At 40.1% G+C, this 15,243-nt stretch overlaps 1 protein-coding gene across 1 annotated transcript in view; it reads right to left on the bottom strand.

Moving 5' to 3' along the window:
* Positions 1-15,243, bottom strand: part of PIK3C2G (phosphatidylinositol-4-phosphate 3-kinase catalytic subunit type 2 gamma) — a 219,113-nt gene that overhangs the window by 16,749 nt on the left and 187,121 nt on the right. The window contains exons 29-30 of the mRNA XM_019471996.1: positions 13,006-13,081; positions 4,933-5,027 (exon numbers count right to left, since the gene is read on the bottom strand). Of these exons, the coding sequence (XP_019327541.1) occupies positions 4,933-5,027; positions 13,006-13,081 (171 nt within the window). The remainder of the gene's footprint in view (positions 1-4,932; positions 5,028-13,005; positions 13,082-15,243) is intronic.

Here is a 15,243-nt window from a genome sequence, read left to right as displayed (position 1 = left end):
TTCTTCCCAATCCCTGTTGGCTGATCCATGGGCCACAGTAAAGAAAGCAGGATACATTCATAATATTCTGAAAGGATAATGTGGCTTTTTATTTCATTGGCAGGCATTGCATTGCTGGCAGGTAATATATTTTCCATTTAAATCTATTTAATGATATTCATAAAGTGTAAAAGCTAGTGGGCCCATGAGGGGAATGATGGGAACCAACTAAGACTGAACAAAAATCCCCACCCCTTACCCACTTCAAGCTAGAGACAAAGCCCAGCAAAGGCAGTGGAGCATCTACCTGTACTGTACGTGGGACCTTCCCTACAGCCCTGCACCTGCAGGCTTAGAAATAGATTTCATCCCCATGGTTTAGGGAAAGCTTGGCCTCTCACCTTTCTTCCCAAAGCATTTAAGCCATCATGTCTCACAAACGTTTTTGGAAGCAATTTGTACTCAGATGGAATAGGACACGAAATGGAAAGAGGCTGGATGTCTGTGTAAGCCTAAAGCTGATTACTAATTCGTCACCCACATATCAGCTATCCCAGAATCATTAATCACCAAGAGTGGTACATGACAGCTTCAGAGCTTTTATAAAAGGAAAGCTGGAAGTAGTTTTGGAAAGTACTGTAGGAGTTCATTTTTCTTCCAGCAAATTTTCCCCCTGTAAAATTGGTTCTGAATTCATCACCCACACACGCTTTCCTGAATTCTAGTAACATTTTACACTTATTGGCATGAGGTTCAGTATAAGTTGGTTTTGTTTCTCCTTCCCACTACCCCTGAGGAGTTATTCCATACACAAGAAGTAATGGGCAAAAATGTTTAGCAGTGAGGATTGAAAGTTTAGCTGCTTATCTAGAAAAACAGGGCATGCCTGAAGTCATGGCAATGAAGTCGGCAGACAAAGCAGACTTCCTTCTGAGCCAACACTGAACCACTGTTCCCTTCTGGTTCTCTGTGGAACAGGAAAAGAAATATATTAGACAACCTTTTCTGGACTTCAGAAATGGCTATTTCTTTTGACTCTGGTGTCTTTTTGAACAGACGAGCAAGCCCAGCAGTGCAGCAGTAGGTAGCCTGGCTGATTCCGGCTGTGCAGTACTAAGCTAGCCCATAGTCTGCTCTGTGTAAGATCTGGTATGGTCTTGATATCCCCCATTCTCTGCGTTGGCTAATACAGACGAATGGAACTGGACTTGAGCATTTCAAGTTCAAAACCTATGTGTCTTTCAATTTTCATAAATCCACCTCCACAGCTTCTATGCAGATCTAGGAGTCTATGTTTTTCAGGTAGACTCTCAGGTTTTCTTTCTAGCACTCCCCCTGTGCTCCTATTCCTGCCTGCTGCTATTTTTCTGGGTATTGTGCTGCCACAACTGGACTGGTTTTGTTCTTAGCTAACAAGTCCTTTCACATGCCAAAACAAACCTCCCCCGGGGCTCCTGTATCTTCCAAGACCATTTAGTGCACTTTGCCAGGTACTGTGCTATTATGTTTGTAGAATAAGCCTGCCCTGTCTCATACCCTCCTGCTGCCACATCCTCCATGACTCAGAGGTCCCTCCATATAATTTCTCCAGTTTTCATCCCTCCACAAAAGTTTCCTTCTAGCCCAGCTCCACCTTATTAAGGCAATATTGCCTGTACTGCCTATGCATAAAGTGCCCAGTGTTGCACTGTCTGCATTTGAGTGGAGCAAGTAATGCCCCAAGAGGCCGACTTAAAATTATATACTATGCATATTTGGAAAATTGCATTTTATTAGCATCATGGCTTTTGTGTCTTTGAAAATTGGATTTAATGTTTTTTCCTCAGCAGTCATAGTGATGCCATTCAAACCATAATTAGAAGCAGTGAGTCTGATGTGAGTCACCTGACTTACAGAATCTCAGGATTCAAATAAAACTATGAATTGCTGAGGAAAATCTTGAGACTGAAACTTTGTTAGTATCTTATAAATATCTATTTAACAGACCTCATCTTCATTGTGCACCCACAGTCTTAAACTGCAGGACAAATATTTGCAACCAGTCTTAACGTCTCTCTGTTCAAACAGTTTCTCCATCTGCATTGCTGGTCTAGATGCAAGTATTTTCTCAGTGAAAAAATACAGCTTGTGCTTTACACGAGGTTATATTAGATTAATGGTCCTTTCAAGTCGCAAAATCTATAAGGCTGTTCTTCTCCATTGTTGGTCTTTGAAACATTTTTGATAGAGTTTTCTTCAAGCAGGACTGGCTTCCGTAACACGACTGAAATGTTGATGAGAGGACAAGGGAGAGGACATTCTGAAGCAGATTTAGGGATGACTGACTTGTACATCTGCAGCAGATTTGGCACACGTGGATGCATCAGATCAAAAGTGCCTGCACTGTGGAGTCCACGCATGCACCCACATAAGACAGTCCTCTGGCAGGTCTGCAACAGACCAATGCTCTCTCAACTGCTATAGCATTTTTTGTCTATGACATCCCACATGAATGGGGTTAGCTTCATGAAGAAAACCTGCAAAGCTATAGCATTGCACTATTTCGACTTTGTCCTTTAAAAAAACCCATGTGACACTTGACAATGGCTATGAACAAGACCATCTCCTTAGGGATTCTCTTGTGCGTTGTATATTAATACAGGATTTGCACAGCAGGATCTAGATCTCCTATTAAAACCCCTAGAAGTAAACCCACACAAATAGTAAATAAAATTTATTTACATGGATCAAAAGTCTCTATCACAATTCCTGTCAGTTCAGTGAAGCTACATTTGGGATTAATTTGGCCCACTACAATTATTTTCACATCTGAACACATCATAAAATCTCTATAAAGAGATAAATTAAATGGGGAAGAGCAGCACAAAAATTATTTACTATAAATTATGAAATAAAACAAGATAGCAAAGTAATCTCTGCACAGATGAACCACTAAAATATAATTAGTGAGACTCTGCAAAAGACTGAATATACCTGAAATAGCTTTAACATGTCTTGAATAAGATATGATCTTGGCATACTTTTAAAATCCCTGTTCAGCTCAACCAAAAAAAAAAAGCAAAGGAGAGGAAAAAGAAAAGAGAGCATGTCGGAGAGATTGATCTATATGACTGGAAAGCTGAGAAGATTATTAATGGGATAAAGAACCTTTCTGTTATAGGTTACTAGTCTGAAGGCAGTCAGGTATCACAGTACCCCAAAGCACTACTATTTCATATTTCAGATCAGACGATGATGGATGGATGGCCAGATGGAAGGAAGGAATTGGAAGCCCAGGATTTAAAAACATGATTTCCTAAGTTAGGCTGCTAAAACAATGTCCTTATTTTCAAGTCATGAATCATTGCTAGTCGTACTGAATTGGACTCCTATGACTTCTCTGCAAACTCACTAAAATGGATTTGATTTAAGTCACCTACTTTCAAAAGCTAGACAATAACTTAAAGTTGTATTGTCCCTTTCCATAATGAAGTGAACTGAACCCTGGATTTTATTTTTGCTATACACAGATATCTATGCTGTAATTTATTTTCATTTAATTAAATGGCTGGAATTTTCTGAGTTAAAGAACACTGTTAGGAGTCTATACACTAAAAATAATGGAAACGAGGAGAAAGACTATTTCCAAGATCTGTAGCTCTGTTTGTGTGCATCTCCACATCACCTGCCTGAACTCACGGTGACATCATCAGCATGGCAATCACTTAAATATACCCCTCCCACCAACTAGAACTTTACCAGAAGTTTATCAAAGTCACTTAGCTTTAAAAAGCACAATAGAAAAACTGAAAAGGGTCTTATACTATATCCTGAAGGTAAAGTTTGTATAAATTGGACCTGTCAGCGGAGGCTGATCTCACCTGTCAAGGTGGCACACAGGAAACAAAAGACAAGTCTCACAGGACAGAGACTTATTGGATGTTATAGACCAAAATGAACATACTTGAATTGCAAATCAGAAGCCAGAGCAGCCAACAGAGAACAGTTGGAGCTACGTAAGCCTCATGTGTCTCATACAACTAATTAAACATTTAGCCTCATTTTCTTACTGGCTGGTGCTCACATAAGCTCCTCAGTTTGGCCCCATTTAGGGAAAGCGATTGCAATCCAGTTTGGGATGGAGGCGGCATCAATGTATGCAATGAGAACCCACAACAGTTAATAAATGCTTTAATCTCCTAGCTAAACAAAGATAGTGAAGGATCTCTTTGCCACAGCCATTACTTGAGACTTGAGCAATTGGGAATTCAAGAGCACATCTAGGTGGCCGAACTCATCATGAAACAGCAGACACGCTCCTTCAGCCGAGAGACTGAGAGATCGCACATGGCACCAGCTACATCTCTCAAGATATCCTCATCAGCCAATTTCACCTGTCTTGTGCTGAGGGAGCACTGCCAGCTTCCCCCTCTCATAGTCTGGCTTCAGGAACACACAGCATTTACCACTTAGCCTCGTGACAGAGAGCATGTTACAAAGCTGAGCATCACCCCACCAAATGACATTGCTTCTTAAAATACACCACTACTCCCTCTGCTGAGCCCTCCCTGTTCATAGACCAGTCATGCCGGACTTGAAAGAAATGTACGGATAATCAATCAGTAACACCAGGCTGACATCCCACAAAAAGTCATGCCACTGCATGATGCCTTATGTCTGACTGGTATCAAAATGCGTCAGCTGAAAGGGCCAAAACAGTCATCAAAATTGGTTTTCTATATAGCCTGGAAAAGGCCATTACCAGCCATTAAGGAAACCCAGTTTCTATATCTGTCACATACCTGTAACCATACTGAGCGAGCTCAAAGGAAGAAAGCAAGTGTTAAATGATGACAGAATAGCATTGTCGTTATTTTGAGTTAAAATTAGTTATCCCAGAAAGGGTGTTTGAGGATTAATGTACCCTGCAAATGCAAGGACTTATGAGTTATAGATTATGATAAAAATACTCACAACGTTCTTCATGTGTTTCAACATTATTGTCAGACGGGTGCTCTCATAGGATATGACTAATTGTACTCCAGGCTTATGATCAGTTGACTGAGGACCTAAAAAAGGCCAGATAGTTTGACTTTTTAGTTAACAGCTCAGCAGAAGTACATCTGTAAAATATTGCAGTACACATGAACTAATCTATAAAAAGAACCTATTGTGTGCTTAAATCAGGGATGAAATTAATAAACACGGATAAGGGGTGTGATGGAAGAAAGTGGTCTGACATGCAGTGCTCATTTTCTTTCCTGTTTATACATTGACAGTGAGATTTTTTGTTTTCTAATTGCCATCAATCTGAATTTCAGTGGGAAATTTATGCTTGACTAACAAATAATTGGGGGTGGTGGTGGCAAGCATTGATGACACTAGTCAGTATTGTTGCAATTCTACTGTCTGGTTAAAAACATTGGACTTTTTTTTTCAGTTCCCAGCAGAAAGAAAAAAAAAAAGAAAAAAAGAGCAAGTTTCCAGACCAGTTCCACAACAACTGTTACAGAAACAACATCTATATCTATCATATATAAATTCTCCCTTCCTCATTCTGTATTTTTCCTGTTCCAGGCTGGTTTTCATGCAACCCATTGCTTTCACAGATTTTTCTACTAAGATGCATTTACAGAGTTTGATTCTGTTCCCACTGAAAAAAACCCATTTTTCTGTTTCCAAGCAAGAAGGATCAGTCTCATAATGTGGAAGAAATGACTAAGCATATCCCGTTCCTTCTTTCTGCTGGAGGCATTGAGCCAGCTGTCTTCACTGCCAAAAAGGTGTGTCCTTGAAGTTGGGTAAGTAATGTGGCTTACCTGCCCCACAGAGACAGCGGAGAAAATACAGATGGCTTTTACCACAGTATACCAGGTAATGGTGAACACAACAACCTCTCCTTGATAGCTATCTGACCTTCTCATTTTGCAGTGTTAAGCCTGAGCAGGGTGGACGTGAGCCATTTTGCACCACTTGGTCCGAGACCCGGGGTTCTCCCCATGTGGTCATCATCAAAGACAGTCCAGACACTGCCTGTGTGAACTAGCCTGGTTTTACTTATGCAAATGGGGCTTCATTTAATTAGACCAAAGTTGTATTACAGCCAGTATTATATATTTACTATACTTGGAAAAATAAGAACTCAGTCCTGCTAACCTTACGACAAAATTGTGATCTCTCATGAGCCGGGCTCTGTTCTGCCCGCCTCCCTGATAAAGAAGTAGCTGACCTTGAGACCTCAGACAGAAAAGTCCTGCTCCCCTGCATGCACATTGGGATCTGCCACTGACACACCAGCCTTAAACCCACCGCAGGGTGAGATAATGACACGAGAGAAAACAATATAGTTGTAATTAATTCTTTAAATAGAAACACGTCTTTTAAGAAGCGGAAGGAATGAGAGAGGATGATGAGAATGAAAGAAATCACACGCGAGGGTTATGCACTAGCAGGAAGAGGCTTTTTAGAGAGTATCAGGACTGTTCATCCTCAGTAGCAGGCAGGATTCCCACATCTTCCTTTCAGCCTCAGCAGACACCTGTGCACTCTCTGTCACGCTCTTGCTGTCTCTTTTCCACATGTACCAGAGCTGTTACAGCCAGGGTTGTAAGAGCAAGAAATCAAACTCCCTCTCCTCAGCCTTTACTCTGTTATTCAGCAGAGGAGGCAGCAGAGGGGAAGTTATAATGAATAAGCCACGTTGGCTGTATTTTTCTGAAGAAACCAAATGTTTAACCTCTGGAGTGAACAGAGGCTAAAATAACCGCTAAGCAGATAGAATTACAGTGGTGTCATGTACTATTGACAGCCAGAGAACTAGTGTAATTGCCATTTGTCCTAAGGAAAGGAATTCAAATGAATTAAAAATAACACAGTGTGTACATACAGCCGCCATAATATAATTTTTCCAGGCAGCCTGGATATCAACACTTCTGAGTTTCTGATGTTTGGACTGGAATTTTAGAATATGAATCCATCTCCAATTTCTTCCCTTTAGAGACCACAAAAATACATTTTTAATCACACCCTAATTAGAGAAGGGCCTGAAACAGACTCTTGAAGAATTGAAATCTTATGAAGAAATCACTATGCTGGGACTTAGAAGGCCGAGGTGCAGTTCTTTATTTGTTATTCTCCTTTATGAACTTTGACAAATCACTTAGCCAGACTGTATCTTACTTAATTTCTTATTGTATGCAAATAAGAAGAGGGAGGGATAAGAGATGAAAACTCCATGAAACAGACAATGCTGAGTTTTTTTCCAGGGTAACAAAAAGCCCACAAAAATCGGTTCTTCCTGCCATGATGCAAAGCCATTTTACCATTTTTTTTAAAGTTGTGGGTCCTTTTTGCTTTAAGTTGCAGCAGGAAAGGTAGAATCCTAGACCATTAAACACAGTGTAACACAAGGGGAGTTGTGTTTTAACATAAGGGCACAATTCACTTGTGGGTGTCTGTTAATTTTGTGAATTGCAGTGGGTCATCCTGAGCGGTTTAGCAAAAGCAACAGATTTCAGAGGCTAAATTACATCATTAGAATTCAACTGAACACCCTGCCTTTCCTCTCCTACCAGTACTACCAGTGCCTTTTTCTGCATTACTTAAGTTTTATAGTGTGAGCACTTATATCCAGTCAAGGAATTTCTCTGTGGGAGTTGGCATTTTCATTTAGAAAAAAACAAATGTAAATAAGTTTCTAACCAAGCTGAAAATAATTAAAAACATGGGAGGGGAAAATGCATTTCTAATAAAGTATGTAAAACGAAGTCTGAAACAGACACTACGGGCACGGCTATTACTAAAATATTTGGTCTTGCTATGTAATAAATTGAGTACTAATGGAAAAGATTAAAAAATTAAAAGAAAGGAAAAGAAAAAAATAACAGAACGCAGGGAATCTGATAAACACAGAAGAAACTTCTATTGCTTATATTTCATAATAGAAGACAGTTACTGTTAGCTACTGTGGTGGTTTAACCCCAGTAGGCAACTAAGCACCACAGAGCCGCTCACTCACTCCCCCCCTCCAGTGGGATGGGGGAGAGAATTGGAAGAGCAAAAGTAAGAAAACTCGTGGGTTGAGATAAAGACAGTTTAATACTTGAAATAATAAAATAATAATAATAAAAGTTGTAATGGAAAGTAAAACAACGAGAGAGAGAGAGAGAGAGAGAGAGGAACAAAACCCAGGAAGGAAAAAAAAACCCAAGAGGTGATGCAACCACGCACCGACCGATGCCCAGTCAGTCATTGAGCAGCAATCGCTGCCCCCCACCCAACTCCCCCCAGCTTATATACTGAGCATGACGTCACATGGTATGGAATATCGCCAGTTTGGGAGCATGGGAAGCTGAAAAGTCCTTGACTTAGTATAAGCACTGCTTAGCAACAACTAAAACATTGGTGTGTTATCACATTATTCTCAAGCTGAATCCAAAACACAGCACTGTACCAGCTACTAGGAAGAAAATTAACTCTACCCCAGCCGAAACCAGGACTCAGCTGTTATATTTTAGGTTTTCCCACATTCAGTGCTAAATCATAGTCTCTTTGAAGTCTAGGTGATTTTAGCTTCAAATGATAATAAAATACACATACAATAATTACTTCCAGTCTATCCAGCTTGGGCAGATGGACTTGAGCTCAGGCCCTGCATTTTTAGGAACTGTCATGCTCTACTTGCACTCCATTATAGGCAAAGACCAAATGTTGGTCTGTTGTAGGTACAGGACAAAGCTCCACTGACTTCATCTGCAGCAAGATTTCCCTCCCAGGGATTGATTCTTCGCTCACTGGTGTCAATGCAAAAGCTGTCAAATACCAAACGAGGACCCTGGAGCGCTCATAGTTTTTTTCTATATGACTTGTGCCTGTGTGTCCCAGCACTCTGCAGTGGAACTCAGCGACCAATCCCTACCGCAGAAAAACTCAAACACTGTGCCAGTTTATAATCTCTTTTATCATGGAGCGTAAACACTAGAAACCTGTGGGTCCTTTCTTCTTTTTGAATGACAAAATTAAGGCAATTAGTGTTGAAATTTCTACCGGAGGTGGAATGATCTTCAGAATAGTCAAGTATGCAGTCCTTTCCTTTATCTAGATGGTCTTTTCTAGCATGTTGGAGAACTACCAGCTCTATATTCTATCATTTGTGCAATGTTTTCATTAGCAGCATTTTAAAATAAGCTCTGCATTACACTTTGCACAATGCATGAGAAATATAAACAGCGAGGAAGATGCTACACAGAAGACTGACAAAATCAATAGGGAAACTGTAACTTAATAATACATTTCATTTCACACGTGGACTGCAAAGCAATGTGAAAACACTAATTAACTAAGTGTCACAGCACTACCGTTAGGGAGTTAAGTATTAGTCTGTATTCTGCACCCTCAGATTTTTCTTAGACCTTTCTTCTTGGTGACAGCCTGTTTTGACATCTGGCACCAAAGGGTACTGGAACCTGTTTGGCTTTCCAGGGCCAGGGTTGAATGCCCCAAGCCAACCATCTGCCTGCTTTAGCTACAGCTTGGGTTTATGCGCCTCCAATGTACCCAACTTCAGACAGTCAGTGGTAAATACATTAACAGACTATCTATCTCACTGGTGTCGTCCCGCAAGCCAGCAAGAGGTGCTTATGGCCAGCAAAACAGCCTGAATGCAACTAAAGTAGGAATGCAACTTGTGGCAAAAGCTTTACATCGAGAATGAGCACTGCAGCAGATCAAAACTCTATGTAACATGAACAAAATAGCCTACTCTCCTCAGAGACTATTCACGAGGACTGCGATTCTGCATGGAGAGGCATACCGTATGATAGCCTTTTTGGAAAGCTCGGATCTTCCTTTAGAAGGACACAGAGCTGTGTCTCTACTGCACTAAATGGACAGAAGCCCATTGAAATGCATGGAGCACTAATCAAACATGCCAGAGCTGGACCTGGATTGTGCACTGTTATTACCAATAGCAAAGACTTCATGATTTCATAACTTTGGCAAAACAGTCTGAATTATTAATATTTTCAGAAGTTATAAACTCAAGAGAAGAAAAATAAACAAGATTGATATAAAAATGTTTTTGATTGATAGATTTTCTTTCTTCCTTTTTTTAAAGGGCCTTTATAAAAGGCTGTCTGTGAAATCATTCCTGATATCTGCTCTCACTCCCTTGTAGTGAGCTTGGTATAATGAAATGCTGACAATATTCAGTATAATTCAGAATTCACCCCACTGGGAGTACTGAATCAGTATTCATGTCAAAGTAAATTTAGCACTGATTTTTAATCTCTTCATTGCTAGGAGCACAGTACAAATTCATAAATTTTAATTTTTATTTTACTTTAATAAGTGTAATTACCTACAACATTTATAAATTAAAGCAGTGTAAGAGAAAGATGCTGCCTTGATCAAAATTCATAACCTGCTTCTATTGGGCATTCATTTTAATTTATATTGATCCTAACTAAGAGACAGATGATTTGCTTGCGTAAAGACTGAGAGAGAAATCACCAGATTCAATGAAAGCTACAGCCCATATTAAACCTGAGTTATTCTTCAAAACAGGCAAAAATTAAGGCCCTTATAAGCTCATAAAGTAATGAAAGCTGTGGGGGAAGGATGTATTCTTTTCATGGAAATTGCTTCTCTCCTGCAGGCTCAGTGAACTTAATTCCTGCCCCAGACTGACTATGGCATTACTACAGGGCTTACTTTCAAATCAAGAGCGTTTCAGGGCACCCTCGGCAAACAAGAGCCTCCAGGGCCACTGTGCTCTTCCCAGGAACTCCTTGTTTGCTACCTGGCAGCTTGGCATGATCAGCCACCTCCTGCCTTAGCTGGACTTGTGTCTTCTCCTTCTCACAGGATGGCTGATAATAGGGAGCAGAATGCCATGCAGCAAAGATCTAAGTGAGCTAGCTAGGGTATGGCAGCAGCCTAACTCCAACAATGAGAAGCAAAGCATAGACTAACATATATGAAAATAATTTTTCAGGTGGGTAATTAGCACGTGCATGGCTGGTCTTCCTCTGATAGCTGAGCTAGCTCATTTACAGCTAAGCTCACCTACTTCCGCAGTTCACTGCAATCGATTGTCAACCAGGTGCATTCCCTTCCTCGCTGACCAGAAGTGGTGCCATACCCAGAGCAACTCAGCCCATTATTCTTGTTCTGTGTTTTTACAGAGTCTAAACTCATTGGTTCCTGATTTGGACCTTGTGTGCTACTGGTATTCTAGCAATAAATGATAGCGATGAATTTTCTAGGCCAAAGGGAGGTGGGTTTTTTGTTGTTTTGTTTTTTTTTTTCTCCTATGTTAAACAAAGGTTTTGCCCTGAGTCTAGAACTGAAGTGTCCAAACTTTAAAAGGCAGAGGTCCTGAGCAGGAAAAAAATAATCCCTCTGTAACCATATTGCTTGAGGCCAGAGACACATTAATCTCCCCTGACCAGGTTGTGACCTTCACCTCCACTAACTGTATAGTGAACCAGCAGATTGGGTTACCTGTCACACAGCTTTCATCAAATACTCACTAAAGGCATTCTTACCTCTGTTTCTTTATTCTCTTCTCTGATTTTGATGTCATTGACAACAAAAATAAAGGGCTTACCCTTCAGACTATATTGGCCCGGGACACCACTGTAGGAATTATGAGGCTGTATGTAATTTATTTCTCAACTTTATTACAGACTCAGTTCATGCTTTTGCATAAGACACTTACACCCAGATGCTCTGTAATAATTAGGCACCTAAATATTACTGAAATGTCAAAATCCTTCTAAAGACCTGGGACTTTAACTTCCTTATGCCTCAGCTCACTCTCACATGTCTGCATCTTTGGTTAAAGAGTCTACAGAGGCAGGCAGCCCACGGACACAGACTACATGTTACATTTGAACTCTGGTTTGGATTTTCTGTGACAAGATTTAGCCTTGTATATTCCTAACACCTAGGACATCTTTGCATTATCTCCTCGTTCCTTTGTAAAAGTTAGAGCAAGCATTAGTAATTTCCAATAGTCATAGTGGATTTAATATGATAATGGCATGCCCTAATCAAATAAACTCTACGCAGGGGGAATCTTCCAAAGGCTGAGAAGCCAGAATGGGATTTATTTTGTTCTGATGGATTAAAAAATAATGGTCCCAGCAAAAGAGATAATGGAGGCCCTGTCTGCAGAGAGATTAAATTAACTTAATGGACAGGCAAACTAAATATGCAGAGATACTTGCACTCCTTTCTGAAATGTGGATAACTGGTGATCTTGGAAACTATCCTATCACTTGGAGCACATAACAACCAGCTGAACTGTTGTGGTGCAGAGTGCAGCTGCAGGCTTCTTTATGAGATTTTATTTTGCTTAAAAACTGACTACGGAAGATTATTTTCAGTGCAGAACTAGTGCAGTGGAAGACAATAAACATTCACAGTTTATATTTTATGGTTTATGCTTTGGCTGTTAATGCTGTAATGCCAGAGATTAGATTAAATTAGGTGCTGGACAGAAGAGGGAAATGGGTTAAGTATTTAGATAGGCTAAGGGCAGAATCTCATTTAGTAAGAAGTGAATTACCACTACCATTAATAATGTATGCCTAGGCATTAACATAATGTTCTGTTATTTACCTGCTCCACTCATTGTGAAAATGACTTCAGAAGTCATCCCTGATTTTCTTCGCTTGTCCAAGCACACATTGTGCTTTGTCACGACTCAGATCCTTTCCTCCAGATGCTTCTCTGAAGGTTTTGTTTTGTAAAACAAGAAACCTGCCACAGTTTGTGTAAATAAACTTTTACTTTGCATATAGGTATGTTTATTCAAAAAGAAATGAAGCAAGGCTGAGGAGAATGTGTCAACGTGAAAGAAACTACAAGTTACATTAGTAACACATTTTCAGAGACCTTAAGAAATCGGGAATTATTTGTTGGTATCTTTATATCTTCAAAAAAACCCCACCTAAACACTTTAGACTCACCTTTGCATTATTATATTTAATATTATTAAAGAAGTCGTTCTTAGAAAACAAGTAAGATTGGTAATCCACATACCTAAGGTCACAGATGATGAATCTTCTGCCAAGGTATTTTTGGACCAATTCAGGAAGAAGCTGAGTACAAGCTCATTCTGAAAGAAAATAAAAATACTTTAGGGAACATCATATATTGTGCTCTGTTCTTTAAATTATTCCCCTCCAAGCAGATTGCTGGTAGGTTTCTAATGTATATATTAGAGTTAGCAATAAAGGGGAGCCTTTCCCCTGTGATCATGGGCAGAACCCCAGGGAATGACTTCTACTCAGGCACTGGGAAGACAACGGTGCACCTTACCACTGGCTCAGGGACGCTGCATTGGTGCCTACCTGGCCCCTTTCTGTCAACACACTTCCAAACAGCAATGTGCCACGTGGGCCATAGATTTGCATTCTTGCTTGATCTCCAGTGTCTCGAGATATGTATTAGCAGTTGCAACTACTTTTACAGAGCAGCCCATCTGTGAAACAAACGCAGGAGAACATCTTTACTGTCTATTGTGTAGTCAGCACGAAATTCGCCCTTGGCACAGGACTGACCTCAAGCATCTGACCTAATGTGTACCTCCCTGAGGCTTAGATATTGTGCATACCTCCCTCACATGGCAGCTTAATGGGCACTCACACTGAAAAGCTCCATACAGAGTTAACTCCTACCAGAAACCAATGGGGAGTGAAAGGGATGATCATATTTCGCCATCCTGTTTAAAAGAGTAATCCTCCTTATGTACTGCACTATAACTTTTATTTTTATGTACTGACCTGTACTGCTCTAGTGAACATATATAACAGGTAGTTACATTCAGCTGTAGAGAATTAAAACAATAAACCAAATCCCCAGATTTGAGTATTGTGCAAGGCAATAAAAATTTGAATTCTGAAATGGACTCTTATGATTCTGAATCAAAGGTGGACAGTAACTGCATTTTATTAGCTTTTTCATAAAGCTGTATTTCAGAACGGCCATTCTTTAAGACAGTTAGAATTGCTACATTCATGCTGATGTTACTTGGACTGACACTGTAATGAATGGGTAGAACAAGAGACTTTTCAGATTCTAGCATTAAAATGTCACCATTGTTTTTCCAGGCCATGAAAAATAATGTGTCTCTTATTGGCAAGATGTACTTCATGTAACATTTGTCTTGTTTCAATTTGACAAAATGTGGCATGATTTGTGCAAGGAAAAAAGAAAAGGAAGAGTTTAGCGACAAACACAGCTAGTGAGGAGTTAACGTGGTTACAGCAGACAGAGGAACAAGATGTGTATGTTCAGCATAGAGATAAGATTTAGCAATCTGGATTTATTTTAGCAGTTGCCTTTTATTTTTCATTCTACTGTTTGGAGTTTTTCCTCCCACACTGATATTTTCTTTAAAAGAAAAATCAGGAAAAAAAAAAGGATAAACCAACAGAATTGTTTTCCTTGAATTGAATGACAAATCCTTAAGCTATTAGCAGTGGACTGCCAATATACCTGTCTGTTCTGAGCATGACTAATTATTCTCTCATCTCGTGAAGACAGCTTACAGGGGAAAGCCCATACACCTGCTTCAGCTTCCAGTAGCTTTAAACAGCCAAGTTATTCCCTGTGGCACCTCCATTTGCTCTTTCAGCACAAGTCCCAAGTGTAGGTAATCTCAAGGGTTGAAAGAGTGTATTTTTGGCAGCTCAGCCTTTATTTGACAGCATGAAAATAAGCAGAGAAACTTAAGTAGCCATTCGAGTTCAAAGTTCTTCTTGCGAGAAGTGGGCAGGAGGTGGAAGGAAGGATACACTAACTGACTTGAAAGAGAAATAAAAAATTCCACACTGAGCAGCCTGGTGTTCTGCTTCCTCTCTGCTTACTCTTTCAGCAATAAATGGAAATATATGAACAGAGAGGTTTGTAAACAGGAGGTGCAAAGATTGTTTCAGGTGATAGTTCCAGATTCTCATTTCTAAAGGAGACAACACTCTGAAAAAAAAATGACATTTGGTTTAAGTACAGAAGTGGAATTCATGCAGATCTTACATCAGGCATGAACACAACAGGCATGTACACTGCTGGTGCCACAGCACTGATTTCAAAGCTTTCCCTGTCTGTGTGTCCATTGTACTCAACAGGTATTGAAGCATGTGGGGAAGCAGCAAGGCTAATGTTGGCAAATGGAACGCAAAAACATAATTGAACAGGTCATGTTGCAGGGGCAGATGTAGCAGCCTATCCAGGGCAAAGTGCTTCAAACGCAAGGGGGGAGATCTCCTACGTGTTTGT

The sequence above is a fragment of the Aptenodytes forsteri genome, unplaced genomic scaffold (genome assembly GCF_000699145.1).
Source record: "Aptenodytes forsteri isolate BGI_AS27 unplaced genomic scaffold, ASM69914v1 Scaffold241, whole genome shotgun sequence".
NCBI classification, from domain to species: Eukaryota; Metazoa; Chordata; class Aves; order Sphenisciformes; family Spheniscidae; genus Aptenodytes; species Aptenodytes forsteri.
This window is presented reverse-complemented; position numbering and strand designations above follow the sequence as displayed.